Source organism: Ostrea edulis, chromosome 9 (assembly GCF_947568905.1).
Source record: "Ostrea edulis chromosome 9, xbOstEdul1.1, whole genome shotgun sequence".
Lineage (NCBI taxonomy): Eukaryota > Metazoa > Mollusca > Bivalvia > Ostreida > Ostreidae > Ostrea > Ostrea edulis.
In genome coordinates this window covers 55,530,682-55,557,830 of record NC_079172.1, presented here as the reverse complement: position 1 = coordinate 55,557,830, position 27,149 = coordinate 55,530,682, and the positions used below count along the sequence as shown (strand labels likewise).

Here is a 27,149-nt window from a genome sequence, read left to right as displayed (position 1 = left end):
ATATCATAAAAATGATAAAAACTCTGGGAGAAGATGATTCCATCATAATTAAACAGGCGGACAAGGGCGGTACTATAGTGATAAGGGCTGTACTATAGTGATAATGGACAAAGACCACTACAAAAATATGGCTTTTGATCAATTAAAGAATTCCGAGTTTTACAAAGAGATGTCTAAATCTGAACATAGAAAAACGGTGAATAAATTAAGAAAATTTACTTCAAAATGTTCTACTACCCTTACTAAAAAGTAACAGGGAGTACCTGCTTGAATTTGAAGTTAAAAGTAGCAACTCTTATGGACTTCCCAAAATTTATAAATCAAGAAGATAAAGGACGGTATTCAAGGGATGAAATCTACGTATATCAAATTACCGAAACCGGACGATTAAAAATTGAAACCAATAATAGCCCAACACAACGACTTCGTTATTTGTTAGATATAACCCTCAAGCCTCTTTGTACAGAAGTACCAAGTTTTATTAAAGATGACATGGATTTTTTTACATAATATCCCCGACACTGTTAAAGAAGATACAAAATTTGTAAGTGTCGATGTAACTAGCCTTTATACCAATCTACCCGGTATCAGGACAACTGGCTCTCAAGACAACTCGTCCCCTCTCTTGAGATAACTCGCCCCTTCATACCATAAATGTTTACAATTATTATTTTTGGGCTAAATCCAAGTGGTGTATTAGCAAAAATTACTAAATTTCTTATAGATAGCATATACATCACAGACAAAATGACACCAAACTTCGTTTCTTTTTATGCAAGACAAAAGATTTCAGTGAAAATCCAGTGTTTGGGTTCAGTAGATTCACCATCACTTTTATTATGTAAAAGATATAATTAAAGTAGAAACAAGTTAGGGTTTCCTAGTAGCTTGGTGTTCAGCTGGCGTAGCATGATTTATCCATCATCTGCGTCTCTTGTTAAATCTAATTGTTTGATTTCCCCCAAGCTGTTATATATTTACTTCAAACGGTAAGGTACTTATCATCAGAGTACTTTTCACTTTGAAATCGCCGCGTAAAAAGAATCAGTAAAACAAAGCCGTTTTAAAATTTCTAAATGGGAATTTTATGATTTTTCAATGCGAATTAGTTGAGAAACGCATTAAAAGATTGTTACATATATCAGAATATATTACCATTCCTTTTAAAGGACACAACGCATGTTTCTAAACTTTTTCATTTTTTCAGCAAAATTAATTCTTTTCATGCTTAAAACTACTTTAAATGTATTTTGAATTAAATATTTTGCGAAGTTTTCGAGATTGAAAGCGATGAAATTCAAATCTTGCGATATGCATATTTACTTTCGCCAATTTACGCGCCATTATGTGTGACGTCATATGCGCCCTCGGGTTTGAAAACATTTGAAAAATTGGAAACAAAATATGGCTAACTAAACACGGTAGGAGGCCAAAAGTTGCCAAAAGAACCATAAGCACAAAGAAGGTTCTTTATTGCATATTCTTCTCATGTGCCGTACAAATTCCGGTGCGGAAAGGTGTTACACGTCGGTATTACCGATATGTTATATTACTAAAAAAGCTCAAGAAATGACGCCCTGTGTCAGGATTTAGCCATGTTCGTCTACTTCATGATAATGCTCCATCACATACATCTGAGCTTGTGAAACAATTTTTTAAGTCGGAGAAGGTTACCGTCTTGCCACAACCACCATACTCTCCAGATCTAGCCCCATGCGACTTTTTCTTTTTTTCAAAACTTAAAAAGTTCTTATCTGGTCGTCGTTACAAGTCCCGACAAGCCCTTGGCTCAGCCATCAGTCAGTGCCTCAATGGTCTACCTAAACCAGCGTACCGTGACGCATTTCAAAAATGGATTCAGAGATTGAAATCATATATTTAATGTTCATTTCACTATTTGAGTCGAATGCTTTTGAGATACCGTACAATACACATTACATATCGAACAGCCCTCGTATAATGTGGCAACATGATTGTTTTCCAGATAAATACAAAATGCAGCAATATATTTTTATCGAGAGTAATACAATATGTAGAAACCACAGAATGTGTGAGTTATTTTTAAATCGGTTGAAAGGCTTTGAGAAATAGGCATTGTCTAATAAGCCCTCTTAATGATAAAGTATACAAGGTCCAAAATTACATAGTACATGTACTGTGAGGGAGATCGATGTATAATTTAAAGGTTAATATTTTCAAAGAAGCAACAGTATCTATATCAACAGCTTCCATTATAAAACAAAAAACTGGGTGCCACCAGATAACTGAAAAATTGTTGAGTGTGGCGGAAAGCAGCAAATGAATCAATCAATGACGTAATTACAGGTTGCTGCACAGGTAGCGTACAGCGGGTTCGGTGTCTCGGCTGATGGAGGCTTCAGTGTGGGAACTGCCTCCGAAGAAGAGTCCAAACAGCGTGTGCAGAACACTAACAAAGAACAATATGAATACTATATTGGGGGGAATCCCCCTGCCGCGGATTTCTCTTCCGGAAGTACCGAGAGTCTACGAGAGTGGGCGAGATCTGCCTACGAGAAACCGGTACCGATACAGTATAGACTGACCTCCATTGACACACTGATCAAACCTGGGTATTTTCGAGGCATTACATATGGTAGGTATGAACGTAAATATAGACATCAGGCATTCTCTCACCAGAGGGCGTGTTGCGCAAGCTTCACTTACACCTCTTTCAACGCTTGGAATCACGGGATAATATAATCACGTTATAAACAGTCATTTTCGTTCGTTTCCTTTCCATTTAAAAGTTCTGGCAACAGGTGATACACCAGGCTCTTTTCATAGCCCACTCGCAATTCAATAAGTACATTTTTATCATATAGCTGTTTGCCTCTTGTTTTACAAGTTTTATCGTGCTTTTTACAGGCTTTTTTACTTTTGATTCCGTGTTTACATTAAATCTCCACCATGTGAATGCCCTACATTCATACGCATATTACGAAGTAGTTCCAAATTTAGGATCAGAAAACAAGCGATTTTAAACAATTTACAGTAAGCATCACTTTAATTGCTGCAAAAGCATTTCATAATATGGCTAAATATTAGAAACTATTATAAGATTTCTGTAAAAAGCCGTTGACAGAGGTGTAGTGCTCGTAGCGCACGGAACTCTGGGTAGAGAATGGACATCAGGTAGGAACAGTATACTATTCAAGAAATGCATGAGGGTATGAACTGCAACGCTTCATTAAGTATGCCGGTGTGAAGCGTTGCAATTCATACACTCGTGTATTTTCAGAAATGAAATTAATTAGATTTTTAAAATTTACATTCTACATTCCATTCAAATAGATGACGGTACTATATTCAATATAATTGAAACTGTAGAAGATCAAAAGATTTCGTGTTACACTGAAAGACTTCCCCCAGTAGTGGGCCAAATGACGTCACGCGTCATCCCGATATTGATTTAGGTCTAATGCAATGTGGACATGAATCATATTTAGCTCACCTAAGCTAAAAGCTCAAGTGAGCTATTCTGATCACCCGTATTCCGGCGTCCGTCCGTCTGTAAATTTTTAACATTTTTGACTTCTTCTCAAAAACCACTCGGCTAATTTCAACCAAAGTTGGCACAAAACATCCTTAGTTAAAGGGAATTCTAAATTGTTAAAATAAAGGGTCAGGCCACCTTCCAAGGGGAGATAATCAAGAAAAGGTAAAAATAGAGTAGAGTCATTAAAAAAATTTCTTCTCAAGAACCACTGGGCCAGAAAAGATGAGATTTATAGATAAGCTTTATTAGGTAGTGCAGATTCTAAATTGTTAAAATCATGGCCCCAGGGGTCGGATGGGGCCACAATAGGGGATCAAAGTTTTACGTACAAATATATAGGAACAATCTTTAAAAATCTTCTTCTCAAGAACCACTGAGCCAGAAAAGCTGGGATTTATATGAAAGCTTCCTGATATAGTGCAGATGCTAAATTGTTAAAATCATGGCCCCCAAGGGTCGGATGGGGCCACAATAGGGGATCAAAGTTTTACATACAAATATATAGGAACAACCTTTAAAAATCTTCTTCTCAAGAACCACTGAGCCAGAAAAGCTGAGATTTATATGAAAGCTTCCTGATATAGTGCAGATTCTAAATTGTTAAAATCGTGGCCCCAGGGGTCAGATAGGGCCACAATAGGGGATCAAAGTTTTACATACAAATATATAGGAAAAATCTTTTAAAATCTTCTTCTCAAGAACCACTGAGCCAGAAAAGCTGAGATTTATATGAAAGCTTCCTGGTATAGTGCAGATTCTAAATTGTTAAAATCATGGCCCCAGGGGTCGGATGGGGCCACAATAGGGGATCAAAGTTTTACATACAAATATATAGGAAACATCTTTTAAAATCTTCTTCTCAAGAACCACTGAGCCAGAAAAGCTGAGATTTATATGAAAGCTTCCTGATATAGTGCAGATTCTAAATTGTTAAAATCATGGCCCCAGGGGTCGGATGGGGCCACAATAGGGGATCAAAGTTTTACATACAAATATATATGAAAAATCTTGAAAAATCTTCTTCCCAAGAACCACTGAGCCAGAAAAGCTGAGATTTATATGAAAGCTTTCTGATATAGTGCAGATTCAGGTTTGTTAAAATCATGGCCCCCTGGTGTAGGATGGGGCCACAATAGCGGCTCAAAATTTTACATACAAATATATAGGGAAAATCTCAAGAACCGTTGGGCCAAAGAAGTTCACATTTACGTGAAAGCTTTCTGACATAGTGTAGATTCAAGTTTGCAAAAACCATGGCCTCCAGGGGTAGGTTTGGGGCCAGAATAAGGACTACGGTTTTACATGCAAATATATATGGAAAGTCTTCTGATATGGACCAAGGTGACTCAGGTGAGCGATGTGGTCCATGGGCCTCTTGTTATTACTTGTCTGTTTTCTATAATATAGTCAAAACCCTTGACGTTAAGGTCTGTTTAAGTTCGTAAAATTCGTCCTGGGGTCATTTTTAATACATAGCGAAAAATTAATTAATTTGAAAATTTTCAATGTGGCGTCGCTGGGCAGAAGGAAAACGAAAAAATAATTTGAGATATGAGAAAAAATATTCTGTTAAGAATAGCCATGAAATAGGATCATTCCACCCCCGGGGGTTGCAAAAAAGCGGTAAGCCCCTCGGAGACAGTCGTATATCAATATTTTTTACAAGCCTCGGGTGGAATTATCTTATATTACATGGCTACTCATACGAGAGTCTTATATTTATCCCACATTATTGATGAATAGTTAGATTCGATTATCCATTCTTTAAATATCTGAAAAATACTACATTTTAGGTGACATTAAGGGAAAGTCTATCAAATCATCATCCACAGCCTTCAAAAGCTTTCCGTATCAATATTGACTTTCACCTTTGAAAATAAATTTCCCTAGAAATATACATGGAAAAAAGACATAACAGAATTTTAACAAAATCATCTTGGAATTAAAAAAACCTACGGTTATATTTTAAATTCCCTGAGCAATCATATCGTAAGTATAAATCAGTAGGATTTCAAATGGCTTTTAAATTTTCCTGTAGTCTAGCTACTGAAACTGTTCCTTCCTCAAAAGCGAAAGGCGCATGTATATATAATGTGGAAAAGTAACATTTTACGGCAATGCTAAAGTAGCGTATGTCATGGTCAACAACAACTGGGTATTGTCGGTAATCATCTCCAAGTATTCTTTTAAAAAATCTAATAGTTTTACATTATGTACAAGATTGTGTACAGACAATTTTGTTTATATATAATTAAGGAATGACTTTATAATACATTGTACGAGTATAACCTAGATTGGGTCAGTTTACGCTTTATAAATAATCTGTGAAGCAGATTATAAAAAAGCGTAAACTTACCCAAACCAGGTTATACTCGTATAATATGCCCCAGAATTAAAGTAATTCCTTACAATTAAAGACACAGGTACTAACTGTTGTTTATCAAAATGTTCGTGAATTCTGAAAAATACAAGTCAACTGAGCCACGCAATGAATCACATAGCAACCTGCACGATGAAGCAAGTTTGTATATATTATCATAATTATGTTCCTTCATGTGAAAGTATAAATCAAAATAATTTAGCAAATCATTGAAAAAATACATTTTGCTTCAGTACTGTCGTTAATGTGACCATCGGTTTACACTGTCACACAGCAAACAGTCCAACATGTAAGTCATTTTGATCATTGTCTACTGTGTTCAAATACACTGATAATTTTGAAATAGTATTATCAATATTACATACATTTAACAACATGTAATACAATACGCACTCTTTAAACAAAGACAGTTGACACCACTAGAATGCACATGTATCATCGTGCATATGTACATGTAATGAATTTATCTTTAAGATTAAGGAATCGGCCAATCTTGAAATTCTTTAAAAACAAAAGCTATGGGACAACAGATTGACATTTTTTGTTTGGTTTTTTATTTGTGAAGGTTGGAATTCATTTCATTTTTCAAATACGTCAGAAACGTAACCTTTCTTTCTAGGTTTGTTTGATAGACGCCGATGTATGCGGAAAGCTCTATATTCTTACTGTAAACAGACCGTGTCGCCTTCCCTGTGCAACCCGCCTGATGAATCATCCAGAAATCTGGGGTCGAGACGCAAAAGACAAACCAGTGACATCCCTAGTGCTATCGACAGCATAAAGTAATCATTTTATTTTTGCTCAATTAACGATCATAAAGCGATTATGATTTGTTTAGAAATAAGTTCGCGTTTTCGTGAATGTTGCAGGATAACCTCAGAGGTAGGCCCAGAGAAATATTGTTTTAAAACATCAAAGCCAAGGCTTTTATATTTCAAACGACATTTCGAATGAAATATTTTTTGTACTGATTTAAGTATTAATCTTATACGATGTGAAATGATATGGGGCAGTCGATACCTTTTATAAACCACAAATTAATTCATACGCTATAAAGTATAAAATGAAATGAAATTGTAATAGTATTTTTCTATTGATCGCAGTTTCAAGCCAAAAAATTAAGCAAAGAACTTATGCAACAAACAGCACGCGTATTGATGCAGTTTTTAGTCCAATTTATCATCTATGCATATTGTCACAACCCAACCTTGGTTGTTTGGGTTCTTTATCATAGCAACCTAACTGTTGCAAAAACTCAGGGATGACCTCTGTCAATCAAGGAACAAAACGAGTAAACAGATCATATGAATTTATTTACATATGTACAAAATAAGAAAAATTGAAAAAAAGTTCCTGACTGCCAATTGTTGACTCTAGACGACAACATCTGGTGACGCCCCAACACTGTATCCGTAAATGTAATTCGGAATCCTATGCGTTGAATCGTGGACCAGTGCCTATTGCAAATTGTGTGGCGAGTCCAAATGGTAATGTTTAATTCGCACGGTCCACCATACCAATGTACAATACGTTTTTAAATATCAAAACATACAATTTGAAGAATAGATAACACCAGTAATAAAACAATTAAGAACGCATAGTCAAAAACGTTCCCACTTCGTATCAATAATTATATTACACGCATATAAAATAACAACTTTTCATTCTATATATGTGTATCTACTTCCTTCGAAATTACCGTTGTGTAGCCGGGAAATTACATAGAAAAATCTGGTGTCTTACCTTAACTAAGCACGGAAGACAACATACAATATAACAATGGTGTACTTCTAAGGAAGGGGCAAACAGAACTGGCGCTATATCAGGGTGGATAAGGTGACGTAGGAATACACCAGGGTCAGAGGTCATGCATAAAAATGAGTATGACCTGAAACTGTCACTTCCAGGTTTGGACGCTGACTACAGAACAACCCATAAAAGATGAGATCATCCACCGATTTCTCTGATGAGGCCTTCCATATGCTTGAGATGGTCCGATCCAAGCTGTCAAAGGCCTCATTCAAGTGACAATATCCTCGCTGTAAACCTCCAAAATGCCAGAACGTGATTCTACGTGCAAACTTCCACCAGAGTTCGTTTGCTCACAAACCAAACTTCCACTTAGACATTATGGGATAGCGATTTCTTAGGCCACGTATACTGTGACGTCACTGTAGAATGACGAAAAAACATAACGTCAAACGTAAACAACTTTCAAAACAAGAACGTAAACATCAAGTTCATTACTTTACACAATAATTTGAACAGAGTCTCCTTACTTTTTAATGAGCTTTTGATCATTTTATGTTTAAGATAAAATCCATACTTTTATATTAATGTTCTTAATATTAATATCTTCAAACTTTTAACTGCGAACTACTTCTTTAGTGTAATTTGTCTGCGTGATAATTGCGGACTCACAATATACAAATCTGTATATTGTGGTGCGTCACATAGGAGAGGTCTATTCATAGGTGACGTAATGAGGCCTCGACGGGGAGTTTGATTCTACGGGTCTGTTTACAGCTTCTATGTCGGAAACCGTAGCTAACACGCTGTAAACTCGTCTTCTGTCGACGAGTCCACTGCCGGAACCTGAATATCAGAGGTGTCCCTAGGATGTTCCGTATCACTTGTAACACGCCCATTTGTACGAAACTCTTCGCACTGAATAGGTTGCAAAAGTGACAACAACACTATTAAACACATCCAATGAAAAAGGACTGCTGTGAAGTTGACAGGCGTCACAGTAAATCCTTCTGGTGGTTCCGTCCATCCCTAAGAGACACAATTTCCTCATAAAACCGATGGTATCTGGATATACAGTTGTGTTTTTTGGAATCAAGCCAGACTAATTCACATAATCGACTGCAGGGAATACATCAGCATCTTTTCCCAAGGCACCAGTCACCAAAGATATCAATGAAGAACACTAGAGTTGGCATAATGCAGTCTCATCAATAGATCGAACAGAATGAATATCACTGAGAATTTTAGGAAGGTGCTGACGCTGAACATGACGCTTGATCTTCTTTCTCCCTCCTTTCACAATTAGGGCAAGTGCAACGTTGAGCGAGATTAGACTTGGGTAATATTGTAATTACAATATCAGGGTCCAGCCGGGTACGTTTGGTTGTCCTTTGCTTCTACCTGACGAGTTGAGCGCATACGTTCCCCTGAAGTGACTCGAACAGGTATAGGCACCGATGAGGTTGACTCTGATCCAGTGGCAATATCCGCGTGTGTGTCCACCATACAACATTCCTGATCCGCCGTGTCATGAGCCACAGAAAATTCTGCTCCGCCATGCACTTTGGAAAAATCCTGTTGACTGACAACTTCAGTTGCATGAGCATGATCATTCACTGCATTGGTACGAACTACATCAAGATTCTGATTTGTCTTTAAACGAATGTCCACACACATCTCCGAAGATAAAGCAGTCGCTGCATGATACAAGGGCTTGTTTTTCTTTGACCTAGGTTTACGGTGCAGAGAAGGGAGGTTTTCATCTACCCAACGGCCAACACTCAGAGCACAAAATGGTCGTTGCCTCGCGTCTAGTTGTCTCTCCCATCGACTATCCCCCAAGATTCAAGCGAATTTATATTGATCCAACATTACATCACAGATGGTGCTATGAGGGGTACCATCACTAAGGAGTCCTAGATCATAAACAAGTGTCCTTGGATTCACCAGGCTTCTCAATAAAGTTCTCCTCACAAATTTGATGCAATGTTCATCCTTTTCTCTCTTGTATGACATATTACAATATCATAAATGGAATAAGTATAAATTGAGTAAGGTAAGGAAAGAAAAGTAGCACAATATATGAAATATATTTTCTCCCAATCGTACGCTATAGTTTTATCATGAAAAATGAATGAGCATTGACGTAGTATGTATAAACTAAAAAATTGACATGACCCTAGTCTTAAATACCCACTTCTTCATCAACTGAAACAAAAATGTAACACAAGTATACTGAACTTTCAGCAGTGCAAATGACAGTGCATATAACATTCCACTGAAAATCAGAAACATGTTGATTAACATTTAAATAACATTAAAAAAAATTATATATATATCATACACACATTAGACAATACAGATATCTCATATCTCAAATTATACTTATACACAATATTTACACACATTAGACTATACGGATACCTCAGATATCACTGGCACACTCTGGCGGTCACAATTGGGACACAAGTAAAATGCCAACTTTTCAGAATATTCTTTATTTAGTTTTACGCAGGAACTGTGAAACCAATCGCGACATTCGTCACATTGAATCATAAATGAACCCGTATCTGGCCCACGACAGATACAAAACTGAACGTGATCAGCCCCAGTATCTAGCGAAACGTTGGCCAAATGGTTTTGGATCCATCCTGGGAGCTGACGATCTATGCAAAGCTTCATCCGGTCATGATTCATGGGTACAATTTTCCCACGTAGTTTGACTTTGTATAAATATGCAGAGAATTTTTCTTTTATAACCCCGAGACCCTTCCATGAAGAGCTAAGTTTCCTACATCTAGCCTTTACTGTCGCTGTATCAAGGACGTAACACTAAATCCACTAGTTGAGTGACTTCTCTACCAATCATAAGCATATTAGGGGTGTAGCCTGTACTTTGGTTAACAGATGATCTACGAGCTGCTGCTATATGTGGAATGAATTCATCCCATTATCCTGATGTTTGGAGACGAAGCATCTAACAGTATCCATTAGAAATATATTGAACGAAAGGCTCCCCATTTACTGATGCTCTGAAAAGAGTTGTCCTGGTTTTATGGGAAAAGCTCACTAGTGAAATTAGTTCCTTGATCTGTAAAAATTTGGAGGGGATAACCAAATCGTGTAAAAACAAAACTCATTTACGACCGCCCGTGCTGTCATTTCAGCTGTTTGTGATGGTAAAGGAATACATTCTACCCATTTGGTAAACTGATCTACTATCACCAGTACATAAATAAGCATTTTGATTTTTCTGTGACAGGTAATAGGCCCAAGAAATCCATATGTACTCTTTCCATTGGTATTCAGCATGGAACTGGGTCCTGTTACGGCGTGCATATCTCGTAGGTTTTTTGTTCCTATTATATAATGCACAAAATGTAACATAATTTCGAACATCCACTGTCATGGAGTACCAATAGACACTCTCCTTGATTCGGCTTAAAGTCCTTACAACGCCCTGATGACCAGCAGCAGGAATATCATGACACAGGGTCATTGCTTCCACTTGCATGGTCCCTGGGAGTCCAAAACCTTTGCTAGTGTCTTCAGGTTTCCAAAGTGCTCATTCATTGTAAACAGCTCTTTGTTAATCCACAATGACTTGGCTGCCTTTGACGTCATAAAAAGCATATTTCCAGGTTCAGTTCCCGTTTCCAGCAACCGTATCAAAATCTGGAGATTTGGATCTTTTCTTTGAGCTTCCTTTATGTCCTCTGTAGAGTGATTCCGCAGCCAGAGATGGTGGTTAACAAGTCTAGCTCTAAGATTATCGTCACACAGAGTGACATTTTCCTTGGATGACCTTTGAGCTGCCGTAAGAGGGATAACATAATCTACATCATTCATGGACTCGCCCCAATTTTGGTGGGTACGACGACAATAGTGACATCCCCACAGGCAAGGTCTTGTATTCAAAATCTATACAGTCACCCATCGTGGTATTTAATCCTGGACAATGCGTCGGCATCTACATGTTTCTTACCTTCCCTATGCTGAATTTTCATGTTGTATTGGCTCAATTCTTCCATCCAACGGGCAATCTGACCTTCTTAATAACGGAAGCTGAGTAACCACTGAAGGCTGCTATGATCCCTACGAATCGTAAATTGTCTTCCAAGGTAATACCGATAATATCTGGTAAAAGTTACAATCGCTAGTAATTCCTAACGATTCGTAGAATACCGTTATTTGTTCTGGAAGGAGAGCGGTGCTAGCATATGAAATTGTTCTCTCTTGACCATCCCGGGCCTGAAGTAATTCCGCTCCTAAGGCAAACTCGGAGGCGTCTGTATCTGAAATAAAGTTACCCTCTTTAATTGGTAATGTAAGAACCGGAGCACTTGTGAGAGCCAGTTTTACTTTATTAAAAGTCGACTGTTGCTCATCACCTCAGTGAAACCTGTTCTTACCAGGGACTGCACACAACGGAACTGCCATCTCAGCAAAGCCCTGAATGAAATTCCTATGGTAGTTCGCAAAACCACAGAAACGTTCCACGCCCTTTGTACAGGCAGGTATAGGCCATTTGTTGATTGTGTCTATGTAGTTTCAACCAATACCTAAACCATTTTTATTCACGGTGCGTCCTAGGAACTCCACTTCTGGCTTGAACATAACACACATTTTTGGTTTAAGCTTTAAGTCATGTCACGAATAGCTGAGCTATTGGCGGTTTACGTGGAGACAACCCAAAGAGAACAAGAATTTTGTAACACTTTACATATTTAATGGAATTAATAATCAAGATACAAGTATGAATATAAGATGTTGATTGGTATGGTTTGTCACTACTGGTTTGTCCTTCATACACTCCGTCCCTGTGACGTGTTCTACAAGAAACGGTCCCTGATTTGTCACTACTGTTTTGTCCTTTACACACTCCGTCCCTGCTACAAGACGTGTTCTACGAAGAAACTATCTCTTCAAACACACACACGTCTTACGGGTCCACAGGTAGGACACCACACATAACCGAGCTCCTCGGTACAACAGGTTAATCTTTATTTTTGCAAAATAAGTGCTGCAATCTGAATGTGACCAGAAAATTCATATATTCCACCATTTTCACCGATTGGCTGCTTTTATACCCAATTGCCAGCCTTTAAACCTGACTACTGAACAACTACTCGAATACGGCCGCACACAGCGCAGTGACCAATCAAGCGTACAGGGCTCCTGAACAGAGTCGTGTGCAAGTAAAATTTGCCTTTGTGACATATTCATTCATTCATTCTTTATTTCCTCCATGTGGAGATATTGCAATATAAGTTAATATACGATTAAATGGGGCGGACCGCAAAATCCGAGGCCCCGTGTCGCAGCACGATAAAGATCACCCCCTGCTCTAAGGTCCTGAGTGCCGAGCATAGACCTAAATTTTGCAGCCCTTCACCGGCAATGGTGACGTCTTCATATGAGTGAACAATCCTCAAGCGGGAAGTTAAAGCAATACCACCTGTCATTTTGGTGTCGAAAATATTTGTCACAAAGTTGTGATTTACTATTACAATAACAGAAAAAATAAGGTTTATTAACTTTTGTCATGAACATTTGTGTTAGAAAACCTATCCGAGGCTCTGAATAATGCAAAATTACGTTATTGTCTTTTCGTACAAAAAATTATACATATTCAATAGAACCAAAATCGTTATTTTGATGAAATCTTAAACTTAAGTTTTAATTTTATCAATGACTATTGTTAAAGTTATATACATAACTATCATGATAGCACATTTATACAACAAAATAAAATTTCCAGATTTAGATCTAATATTACTTTAAACAATATACAATTAATCGTATTATTATTTTGTGGTCCATCACACGTAAAAAGTATATTTCTGAGGATACATATTCTTTGGAATTTGCTATATCAAATATTTTCTATAAAGCATGTGCAATGTATCTTCATTTAACAAAGATCTACAAGAATGAAGGCTTTCTGGTAATGAGGTGGTCATGTCGATATTTTCATGCAGTCTGCTTATCTTTACCACGTCTTTCCGGTTTTTTGCAGTTCATTGCTATCACATTTGAATGAAATGAAGTTTTTGGTATTGATGAGTGTTATAGCATTTAATTCTGCTTTTCTTCTGGTATATACCCAACAAAATGCAAGTTAGAAACAATTGCTCAAAATGAATTCATGATAACGATGTCTGATAATTTGTCATTTGTAGGTCACTTGAGTCGCTCACGTGACCTACAGTTCACTTACTTACAGTGTCCCCACGACGGAAAGTTAATCCTTTTCGCGTTACAAAGTCGCGTTTTTATAGCGAGTCTTTGACAATACATGCTTTATCTTGCCTCCAATGACAGTTTCTTCCCCCTCAGTATTACTGTAAGAATATTGAAAGTTAAGCTTGGCACATTCTTCTAACATATCCTTTTATTTGTTAGAAAGCAATCATTTCCAAGGCAAATACATGTATTTTTCTTTTATACAAATTCATTTCATTGAATTTTGAAATTTTGAGAATAAAATAATTAAAAATTGCATAGATCTAAGCAAACATTCAGTTTACGTCAATATTTGATAAATCACTTCCGAAGAAAACGAAATATTCAATTTACATTCATTTTGCATATCATTTCAGTCGTTGAAATATGCACATCTCACTGGTACATGTTAATGTAATCTAATAGACTGTTAGATTTTAATTGAGTTCGTGACTGATTTCATTTGTCTCGATGAAAGGTAAAGACAACGAACTTATAACAATTTTATAACTCCTATAAGCAATACAAAATAGAGAGCTGGGCAAGCACAGACCCTTTACGTGGGGTGACCTTGAGCTTTTTGTTTACCTGTATGTCCGTGTCATATGTACTATCACGGTTTTGAATAGGATCTCTTTGCAAACACTACCTGACACATACCAACAATTCTATATATTTTTTTTTACATACACTTGGAATGTTATCAGCCCGAACAATGTTTTATCGACCCGAACAATATCGTGGAATTTTAAGAAACAAATTACAACGAAAATAAAACAATGAAATCAAAGTCAATTCCATGTATTTTTCAAGTCTCCTGTACATCTCCTTCTCATTCCGTTCACATTCTGAATCACTGTCCATGTCACTTTCAACGTCTCTCTCTCTCTCTCTCTCTCTCTCTCTCTCTCTCTCTCTCCTGTCTCACGCTCTAGAGTTTCCGATCAGGAATAATGGTTTTATTTTGATTTATCATTCAGGAAGAATGGTTTTATTTTGATTTATTAATCAGGAAGAATGGTTTTATTTTGATTTATCATTCAGGAAGAAAGGTTTTATTTTGATTTATCATTCAGGAAGAATGGTTTTATTTTGATTTATTAATCAGGAAGAATGGTTTTATTTTGATTTATCATTCAGGAAGAAAGGTTTTATTTTGATTTATCATTCAGGAAGAATGGTTTTATTTTGATTTATCATTCAGGAAGAATAGTTTTATTTTGATTTATTAATCAGGAAGAATGGTTTTATTTTCATTTATATGACTGTATTCTTTCAGTTTGAATTTTTCTTTGAAATTGACGTTGTTCCTATTTTAAGTTGAAAATATTTAAAAGTTTGATCTTTTTCATACATGTACCCCAACATCAAACATCAGTACTATAGTAGGCTGATTTGTTGCATTTATACTTTAACTTGATGCAAATAAAATATAAATGAAGTCTCAATAATTCATTTATTTATAAATTAACTATTTCAAAACTAATGTATTTTATTTCTTCATCATCTTTTACATTGAAAATGGGTCAATGATTGTTCTGAACAATAAATTAATGAATGATGAGTGTTTTCGGAATAAGTTTTAATGTACAGAGGGAAAATCAGAGATCAACATTTAATACATCTCCAGTTTCAAGGTTGTCCCAACCTTTTTTTCACGAAATATTGGAAATGCTGTTTTATGGTCAAGGGTGTCGCCCTAGAAAAACATCTGATAGAACACTTACTTCGGGGTATATTGACTATTTCTATTAAGAAATGTAATACCTAATGGTAAAGCTAAATGATAACAATTGTAAAATAGCCTTAAGGAATATTTTTTACAATGTAGATTTTGGTCTAGTATTGCTATCACAACAAATGACGCATGTCATTCCCCTTTCGTTAGGCATTCCCGGTTTTGTTCATGTTGTTGCACGTTTCTTGTTATCGCTTAGACGTGTGTGTTTCACCGGCCACACAGAACCTTCCTTGAACTAATCATACTCCTATCGGATGTACTTAATATGCGTGTTTTAGGGCATGCGCCATACGTAAATAGGTAAGAAAATATCAACATCCGGTGTATTTTTAGAAGCGGAAGCACGTGTATGTAAATTTTCAGTAAACGATGTCTTGGCGATTTCTACCTTCCCTGAGCTGAGTCTAGTATGGCTACGTACTTGGCGAAAAGTAGAGTTGGAAATTAAAAATTTTACTTATCCACCTCAAGAAGAAAATTCATATATGAAATTAAAAATAGAAGAATTATCAGACGGTGAAGTAATCTAGTTACATGCTCAGTGGGGGCGCTAGGTGCCAAACGAATGAAAGAATCATCTTGACTTACAACAAATTTTGATTTCCTTGTTACGAAATCTGATGTCTCAATATAGGCCATGCCATTGGCAAAATAATCTCTTCAGGATTAGCATCCCCCCCTCTTCAAGTCAAGAGCTTGTAGTCTTTGTACAAAATATTGTATGCAGAGGGCTGGATAAAAACACATTTAGCTTAGCACATCAGATGATTTTTAAATTTTGATATAAATGAAAGCAAGTGGACAATAAACATTGTTGACTGTGGTGTTAGGGGCAATAAGTAAAACAGTTCAGACAGGCACTGCCCCATCTGCCAGAACAAGTCATTATTGAATCTTGACGAAGATAACTGATGATTTTCTTTTATTGTATGGGGGTTTGTATAGAAATGGGAGCTAAAATAAAGTGTATTCCCTAAATTTGAAAACTTTAGAGATAAGAATGCATATTTGAATCAAATTCTCTTTGAAATATCATTTCAAAAGCCGAGAAAAATTTAAAAATCTAACGAAAAATTACGTTTAATAATGAAAACAATCAACCGGAAGTAGTATTTTTCTCAAAATTTGCTGTAAGGAAATATGATTTACCCAGAAAATGAGGAAAAAACTCTGAATCGGACTTAATGCAACTTAATCGTCAGAGGAAATTCAAGCTACTTACAAAAATCGAAGATTCAAATCAAAATATCCTCATAACAATTATTAGTTTAATCACCGAGTTGGGAGTATATCAATCTCTTTAATCACAACCAGTCGAAAATATTTAAAAAATCATTAAAAATTCATTTCTTGATTAATTTCTATACTTTTTTTCCCAACGAAGCGCTTATTTATATTCTCTCAATTTCAGATCAGTGCGCATGTGCAAAGGGAAAATCCCGTCTGAAAATAGAAATGCGCAAACCTGATAGGGTCGTATCAATATACCAAATGATCAGACATAATAAACCGTAACGGACCCATTTTCCCCCTGAGAAGTAGGCATGGTCTTTTTAGAAGATATGTTATTTACCAGCAGGCATGCTATCGAACGTTTCCTTAAAATAGTCCTAAGACATGACTTAAGATGCATATATGTTTGGAAATTCCAAATAAGCAATTTATAACATCATAAATATCATTTTCTGTGCTTTGTGTGGAAATATTGTGGATGTCTGAGACGATCTCTTGAAAACTTCCACCAGCATAGAAGCGTAGAGTTGCCATTATTTGGAGAGACACTGAAAGTGAACGTAACCTCATTGTTGGCCGGTGATGGTTGTTTTCAAATAAAGCTCATATATTATGTATATGTTGGTAAACTTTTCTCGAGTACCAAGAGATTTGGTGCCGAGCGAAGCGAGGGACCAAATCGAGTGGCGAGAGAAAAGTTTAACAATATACTTAGTACATGTTTCACACGAGAAATGAAAACTCTTTGTGGTATCTACTTAATTTATTTTAACCCTTCCGTATTTTGTATCCTTTGATCAAGATCATCAGCATTTATCTTGATTGGTGCAATTTTGTATAGGCTGGGTTTGATAATTTGTGTCCTCAAAAAGGGACTTGTTCACGTTTTTCGAAAGAAACGTTTTTCATTTTTGATGTTAAAAATTAAAAATATAGCTCATTTAATGTTGACAACCAAAATTTGGACCGTCTGAATGCAAGGATAAGAGCAATATTTTAGCTTTGATTCTGTGTTTTGTAAACAAAGACTCGAGTCTTTTCATGCAAAGAAACAAATCATTGAAACGTTAATTTTGTAATTTAAAGCATTTTCATTTTGTACAATCACAAATTTTAACTTTTAAATAACACATTTTACCTAAAGTATACTTCAGATGTGATATATATAATAAAACTTGGGCCAATATCCAAGTTTCGCTCGCTTCGCTCGGCACCAAATCTCTTGGTACTCGAGAAAAGTTTACCAACATATACTTGGCTGCGTTAGTTGGTATATTTACTCACGATGCTCTGCCTTCTTAAAGTCAATATAGTTGATGTATAGTGGCATTTTCCATTCAATACATTGTTCGATAATATTACGAATGGCAAAAATCTGGTCTATGCAGCCTCTTCCTCTTCGGAACCAAGCTTGTTCTTCTCTCAATTTATCATCAATAGCTTCATCTATTCTGCTGAGAAGTATTTTGCAGAATACCTTACTGGGGACTGAGAGCAATGTTATTCCTCTCGAGTTATCACATATTTGGAGGTCTCCCTTTTTTGCTAGTTTTACGATAAGTCCTTTACTCCAATCAGATGGTATTGTCTCGTTTTCCCAGATGGATACAAATAAGCTCAGTAGTTTGTTTGCTGATGTGACAATATCTGATTTTAGCATTTCAGCATGGATGTTGTCAATGCCAGGTGATTTCCCATTTTTAAGATTTTTAATAGAATTTTTAACTTCCCCAATGTCGGTGGTTCGAGGTATATTTCCAGGTCTTCCTCAGCAGGTACAGGAGTAGTAGGTTCATCAGGTTCTGGGCAATTTAATACCTCTTGAAAATACTGGACCCACCTTTTGGCCTGTTCATGATCTGTCGATAGTGGGTGGCCATCTTTGTCCGTAACAAGAGCTGGTTGGGTTGTATTTTTACCACATAACTGTTTAGTTATCTTATACACAACGATCATTTCTCCATGAGAAGCTGCATGTTCTGCTCTTTTTGCAAGGTTGTCAAGGTGCATTCTTCTGTCTTTTCTTGCACTTCTTTTCACTTCTTTGTCTTTTTCTCTATATGAAATTTGCATTTGTTCTTGTAATCTGGTCGACTTTGTGCTTATGATTTTTTGTTTCAGTTTCTTCCTTTCACTTATTCTTTCCCATGTGTCTGATGTTTGCCATTCCTTATTCTTTTTTGTTCTATAACCCAAAGTTTTTGCAGCTGTTTCAACATATGTTTCTTTGATGGTGTCCCACTTTCCTTGAATGTTATCATGATCATCAGGGTTGTTTTCAAGTGCTTTAAATCTGTTTTTTAATTCCAACTTGAACGCCTTATTAATATTTGGGATTTTTAATTTATCTATATCAAATTTCCTTTTCATTCCTTGCTGTTGGTGATTTCATCTAAGTACACGTAAAAGTGATTGTCGTAATCTCTCCGGATTCTCCTCCCCTGCACACACAGATAGCCACTAAGTCGGGCCTAGTGATGTCTTAACTTTAGAAGAAATCTTAGGGTATATCTTTAAATCAGGACGGATTCGATGGCTTCACTTAGGACTAAGATACATCCTAAGTTTATCTTAAGATATATCTTAGTCCTACGATGGCTTTGATAGCATACCTTCAGGAGTTCACAGGGTTTGGAGGGATGCTAATCTTTATATACAGATGTCAGTTACTGAAATACAAAGGAAATATAATATATAATAGACAACACCGGAATAATATCAAATTGAATATTGAGATTGCTATCTTATTTAGATACACTACAAAATTAATACACTTTGATTTTATTTCATTCAAAATCATACTTTTGTTGACTTTTTCGAAAAGAAGTAGTATTGGAAATAACAGAATATTCAGGACTGAAATGGCAAATCAAATTCTCACGCAAATATTTAAAAAGGTTTTTTTTTTCTGACTATGGGCTGGATGTTCGGTTTTAAATTGCCATGTAAAATGTTTCACTCAGTCCATATGCAGGACGCACCAAATGAAATTATTTTGAAGGTCCACTCCGACCGCCCGTATGCTGCATTAGGATAAGTTTGGTGTAAATTTGATGCTGTGCATAACTAAGTGAATACATTTAAACTATTTGTAATTCAATAAGGTTTTGTATTGTGATTGTATATGTGTGAATGACGGTATGTGGGTGGGAATGTGTATAGGAGAAAATGTACCCCTTCTCCCCCACCCGAGGTTCTGGATCCGTCAATGCTCTCACTCTTTCTCTTTACTCTCTCTTTCAAAAAGAATGTTGTTTTATGTTAACCTCACACGAGAATATGTACATTTTCATAAAACATTTTCCTCCATATCTTGTTTAATATACATGTAGTCATACATTAGACGAAATTCATGCTGCCATTCGCTGTGCCTTTTTAAAACTACCCAACACCCAATGGCTTTAAACTAATCACCTTCCATCAACAGTAATATTAATGGATGCGTTAACAATGAAAACAAAATAAACAAAATCCCGATCAGTTTTTTTTTCCAGTTTAAATGGCATCAAATCCACATTCTTATTCTTTTTATACTGAGCACAATTTAAAAGAATTGCCAACCAAATAAATTTATATTAGTAATAGTAGTAGTAGTAGTAGTAGTAGTAGTAGTAGTAGTTTTATTATTTATAGTGACATGTGTATATCCATAAACATTATGTTAACAGATAGTGTAAAATTAAATCAAACACCCGGCCCATCGGGTCTATATGCCACTTTAAACACTAAATTTAAATGCATTACATAAAGAAGAAAAAAGAAGCACAGCGTTAAGACATAAAGGGGAAAAAACCATGAAACATACATACATGTTGTAAGTAAATACCTGCAGTACCAAGTTCATCAATGTGTTTTATGAGATAATGGGAAAAGTATAAAAACCATATGTATGTAGACATTGATACATATACACATAATTTACATTCTTAATTTTTTAAGATAGTTGACTGTCTACGCATTAATGAAGAATACAAATACTTTCCAACCTGGCGAGGATAATTTGAAATTAGCATGCATAATACATCCATACATGTATCTGACCTTAATAACATTTGGTTGAATCCAGTGTTTTCAAAAAGTTATTTTAAGTAATTCCACCCTCCTGTGACGTCATAAGATTTTACAAAATCAATAATTCATTTAGATTCAAGCATACTACCATAAACTTCGTTGAAGTATTTTCCAATGGTTATTGTTAAAAAAAATATCGTTAAACATCAAATATTTCAAAAGTCTTAAGTTATATATGGATAGTCAATAGTATGTTTCAAAATATTGAATCCAAGGGCAATAACTCTGTTTTCATTGAATCCTTTATCAAGTTCATTTTGCGATAGATTTTTCTTATCATTTTTTTTTTTACAGAAATTTTGAATAGTTTTGTAAAGAATTAGTTTCAGGAAATTATCATGAATACAATTATACTAGCGGAAAAAAGAAACTGTGCATTATAAAATTTAGTATGATTTTTCTATATTCATTGTTTATATTTATAAAATCTAAACAATCGATAAAGGTGATGTTTTTGAACAATATCGGATAGTACCCGACTCAGATGCACGGACTTTTTCATGGTTAGTGAACACATGTTGTTTATTGAAGTGTTCGTACGCACGAGTTTTACTGGCCAATACTGTTTGGAGTAAGAAGTGTAAAAGGTTTGTTTGGACACTATTCGTTAAGGAAAGCACTTTAGTTTTCCCAAAATTTCAGCGAAAACCAACGTAATCGTGCTGTTGGGATGCATCAAGCTGGAATGGCACAAAATATTGTAGCAAGGCACTTTGGAGTTCATCGGAACACAATCCAGTCATTATGGAGACGTTTCAAACAATCTGGTAACACTCGGGATCGACCACGTTCTGGGCGTCATCGTGTGACGTCGCGTCGACAGGACAATCACATTAGACTTGTGCACCTGAGATATTGTTTCCAGACAGCAAGTTTGACTGCTCGTAGCATTCCTGGACTTCGACCAAGAACTGTGCGTAATCGTCTGTGCGAGCAAAACATCAGACCAAGACGTCCAGCGGCGCGCCCAATACTGCTTCAATGTCATCGTATCGCTAGACTAGCGTGGTGCAGACGACATCTGCGATTCAGAATACAGAACTGGGCCAATATTCTGTTCACTGATGAATCCAGATTTCATTTGGATAGCAATGACGGCCGTTGTAGAGTGTATCGTCGCGTTGGGGAGCGGTACCAGGACGCTTGTATTGTGCAACGTCGACAATTCGGTGGAGGTAGCGTTATGGTGTGGGGTGGAATAACAGCACGTGGAAGGACCCCTCTACAAATTGTCAATGGAAATTTCAACGGCGTACGCTATCGAGACGAAATTTTTCAGCGCCATGTGATACCCTTCATACAGAGACAGCAAAATCACATCACTCTGCAGCAAGACAACGCAAGGCCACATTTTTCACGTGTAGTCAGGGACTTTTTTGTTCAACAGAATGACGATATCTTGCCTTGGCCAGCTGTTTCCCCCGATTTATCCCCGATCGAGCACATCTGGGATGAAATGGAACGACGTATACGCCGTTTACCAAATCAGCCAGTGACATTGGCTGATTTAGGCCAGGCTTTAACCAACATCTGGAACAACATCCCTCAAGCATTTCTGAACACTTTAGTGGCATCAATGAGGCGCCGTTGTCAAGCATGCATGAATGCAAATGGTGGTCACAAGTGTTATTAACTTTGTTAATTCAAGTTCGTATACCAGTGTCTTTCGAGTGTGCTGAAATTGACGTTATTCGACGTTAACATTAATGGATTATGAAATGTTGTAACGAATACATTTGTTAACAGTATTACAAAAAATAAAATTTGTTCATTGTTATTTTTTATTATTTTTTCATATATTAAATAATGCACAGTTTCTTTTTTCCGATAGTATATATTGTTTTAATCAGTTTTTGTGAAATTCTGATAATGATGTTTAAGAAAAATTACAATTTTCTGACGGAGATATGTGATTTTGTATATGTATGTCTTGCATCTTAAAAAGTGTGATTACCTATATATTCTATTTGATAATATATTAGTTTAACTCTAATAAATTGAAATAAATACACATTTTAAACTTTTATCAGATGATACTGCGAGTATGGAATTACCTGAAAGAGAAAATACTCTTTTAAATTTGTTTTTCATATTGGAATGTCCTCACATTTATCCCTACTTTCGTTGTAAACGTTCCCCTTTGAAGGTTTTTTTGGCCGATTTTCATGTAATCTAAATAAAGAATGGTAATTTCCATTTCATGATAACTCTTATTTCTTTGGACAATTTTGTCAGGTTCGGAGATTTTGTGACTCTCAAGAACAGGAAGTCCAAGATATATTTAGCGTTGTCTTCCTCCACGGGACACCTAAAAGGGATCGTCACAAAACCATTGGTGCCAGGTAAACGATAGAAATTAAGCTTTCTGTTTGCCTTCTACGATCTACATGTATCTCTTCAGTTGTACGTATGTGAATGTACTTATTATATACTTTACAAAAGTTATGTTGCCGACTCAATAAAATTCTTATCCAAAGGCTTGAAAAGCAATTCTATTTGCATATTTTAAATGAACAACGGACATAATGAATATGTATATAGAAAACCATTGATATGTTAAAGATCAATATTTTTAGAAATAAAGTGTTGAATTTTAATTGTATCCCAAAAAATAAAAGAAATTAATGCTTTGCAAGTGTATACTGAAGATATCCTTATATGTAACAATTTTTCTGTACACATCAAAAGTAGTCCAACTTCCTATCAAAAATAAAGCGTCTCTCGAATTTTATTTTCCAGTTGATAGTATACAAAATTATGATGGACTCTTCCAAATCAAATCGAGTGATAACGACCCTACAATATTAGGAACTCCACTAGTGTATGGTCAGAGCTTCAAATTGGTACCTGTGGATGTTAGTTTGTTTTGATCAGTCAAAGGAAATGACGAGGCTGACGCGACCTTTAAACGCGAGGTTCCATGTTGCGGCAGGCGTTGACACGAGAGAGAACATTCAGTGTTATGACCCTGAGCGCTGTACATAGGTCTAGATTTGTAGCAATTTATGTATTCTGGTGACGTTTGATTGAAGTGAAAAATTCTCAAAGGAAACAAATAAACAACACACATTACCTCTGGGGCTGCACGCTGGATTAAAAGTTTCACGTGTGTATAAATAGGATAAATCTTTATCGTCTTGATTCATATCTATTCCGAGTCAAGATGGTGACAAACTTGAGAATTAACGTTTTAACAAATGCTCGGATGAGCAATATGGCCCATGGGCAGTGATGGACCAAGCGCGAAAAATATAGCACAGTTGATGTATACAGTACATTGTGACGTCATATTTAGCTTCGCTGTTATCAATAACGTCAAAACGCACGAGATGTCAAACATAATAGAGGGCGAAGCCCTCTCACGGCCCGAAGGGCCGTGAGAGCGGAGCTCTCCCTATAGGTAACACGTATATACATGTTTAAAAGGAAAATATAGGAAAATAATGAAAAATTAAACCATACCTATGGAACTTGAAAAGTTTGGTACCAATGGCGTCGATTCGAATATTAGCGCGTGGACATGTATTCCTCCATTTTGAATCTCGTCTACCCTAGTTCACGTCGTTCTGAGATGTTACACATAAAATCCGTAAAAGCATGTAAATCTTATTTTCTTAATCATATATAATCACTCCACGATTAACGCCATGTTTTTTGTTGTGGTTCAAACGCTTTGTTTGTAAATTTGCTAAATAACGACGCTGAATATGACATCACAATGTACTGTTTACATCAATTGCGTTATATTTCCCGCGTTCAATATATAGGTGGATCAAATGTCCAAAAATTAGGATGCTTTGATACAGCTCCGTCCGTGTGCTAACTTCGGATTGTTTTTGTCTTGTTTTGGATATAGATACTAATGTCAAAACTTTTTTGCTTCGCCCTCAAACACGGTCACGCCGTAAAACATATTAGAATTCCTCATAAGTACGAGTGTGTGATAGGGAAACTCCACCGAGGGGACAAGATTCGCTGTCTAGGACGAGGCTTCCCACATGAGTAAATAATGAAGGATTATTTTTCTCACATTTTACCTACAGTTTAGTGCATAGATTTAGGAGCTTTGAGAAAATTCTAAATTATCAAAATCCTCATTTGAACTTCGATGCAAAAACTAATTAGATAGGCAGAAAGAGCGTATCCGAAAATGGTTTACACTTAAGTGTAAACTAAAAAACCCAAGGTTGTCCAACAGAAAGCTATATACATTAAAATTTAAAGACAACAATGCAAAATATTTCTGCTTCACCGTGTAACGTAAATCTTCACCGTGTAACGAAAATCATAGAAAATATATGACGTCACAATCAAATGACGTCGCAGCAGTGTGAGACAGAAAAATCTCACATGGCTGTCTCACATGGGTAAAGTCGATCTCACACTGGTGATAATGTGAGAATCTTGTCATCTCGGTGGAATTTCCCTATCCCACACTCGTACTAATGAAGGATTCTATTAATCTCAACTGTTACCGATTGTGAACTGAATAAAATTCAGGAACATAATTGTTACTATGATTATGTCTCTTTTAGCCCGAATAATTGGATGATTTGGGTTTTTCGAACGCTTGGGGTCGAATTTACTATTAAAGAATAAAGGTATAGAACTCTTAATAAAGGATACCCAAGTTAGCCGATGTAAAAACAATAAACCAATTGATATAGATTTCTACTTTGTATTCTAATATGTATACGGTGTGACCGTTGGACCGAGCGAAGCGTGCAGTGGTCATTGGCGTGTCCCAAGTGATAATCATAATTCCGTTAAGTACGATAATTAAATCATAATTCATTTTAAAATGTATTTTGTTTATGAAATTCCCCTTGCGTTAAACGCCAAGTAACATCTAAAGATAAAGGATCCGCCTATTCATTTAACGAGGGGAATATAACGGCAGCCAACGTAAACCGTGCATTGTGATGTCACATTTAACCTCGATTTTTTTCTCTCTTTCAAGTCAAACAATTATAAACAACAATACATTCCGTTTGAAATTTAAAAGACAGTTAAAACTGAAAAAAAAACTAACCAACAAATTAAAAGTGGTAAAAACGTAAGCGTAAATATATCGTATATTTTTATTTAAAGAAACTTGTGAACTCGTTCATCTATTTAGTCGTGTTACTCTTTTTCTATTTGATGATTGGCTAAAAAAACCCACCTATAACAGTAATAATTATCCCATTGATGTTTAACAAACTAAGTGTTTGAATTACAAATTGCACGTCAGTCTTGTATTTTTGGCATTCCAAATTAAAACACGAATAACCGTAGAAGCAGCTAACGAACAAAACAATATGGCGGCGCCCATATGGATCACAAAATTTTCAGTGAACGTATGTAAAGATTATCTCTATTCCTTTGCTGATTTTCTCAAATCTTTTTTTTTTATTATTATTATTTTTTTTACATACGTGTTACTTTTAGAGCCTTGCTTCGCGAACGGGCCTTTGGCCAGTCCGAGCTTCGCTCGGTAATATATTCATACATAATCAATCTACATTACTACCAAAGTTCATTCCGAAATTCCGTATACTTCTCAAGATATGCAGAAATGAATTCGGAAAAATGCCTATTAGTTTTTTGTCGACTTTTAGCTGGACCCTGGCACTATACGACTAAAGAGAATGTTTGAGCATTGCAACAAGCTATTACATAGAATGTGCAACATACATGTAAGATATAATTTCTAAAATGAATTTCTTACCCCAATACATAAAATGAAGTCCGTAATAGTTCAAATTGACTGAAAATTGTAAAACCATCTATACTTTCACTATCACTGACATTTTGATCGGTACCACTAACTACCCAAATTAACATCATTATTATAAATCGCCAAACACCTGTGTTAGTGTGTTTTAGATAAGAATAGACATAGTAAGACAATTGTATATTTGTAAAGACTTGTTATTAGAATAATTTATGTACTATAATGAATCAATATTGATAAAAATTAGTATTTGAGTATCTAAATCAGTATGGGTCTTTTCATCCTTTTTAGGTAATTAGTTGTACCAGCTAACTTGGGAACCCATATATTTAGAGTTCTAAACCTGTACTCTTTAATTCGAACCCAAGCGATGCATTTGCCTGTGATTGAAAATAATACACTTAATATCCGAATGGAATGTTTTGAATACAGGGATGATTACATATTTTGCCCATTCATTCACGGTTGAAAGAAAAGTACTGACACATTTAGTCAATATTTACTTAGTATTAAATCA

General features: G+C 35.9%; 1 protein-coding gene across 1 annotated transcript in view; it reads left to right on the top strand.

Moving 5' to 3' along the window:
* Nucleotides 1–27,149, top strand: part of LOC125658102 (uncharacterized) — a 92,802-nt gene that overhangs the window by 44,809 nt on the left and 20,844 nt on the right. The window contains exons 7-10 of the mRNA XM_048889238.2: nucleotides 2,326–2,614; nucleotides 6,517–6,679; nucleotides 23,152–23,258; nucleotides 23,656–23,771. Of these exons, the coding sequence (XP_048745195.2) occupies nucleotides 2,326–2,614; nucleotides 6,517–6,679; nucleotides 23,152–23,258; nucleotides 23,656–23,771 (675 nt within the window). The remainder of the gene's footprint in view (nucleotides 1–2,325; nucleotides 2,615–6,516; nucleotides 6,680–23,151; nucleotides 23,259–23,655; nucleotides 23,772–27,149) is intronic.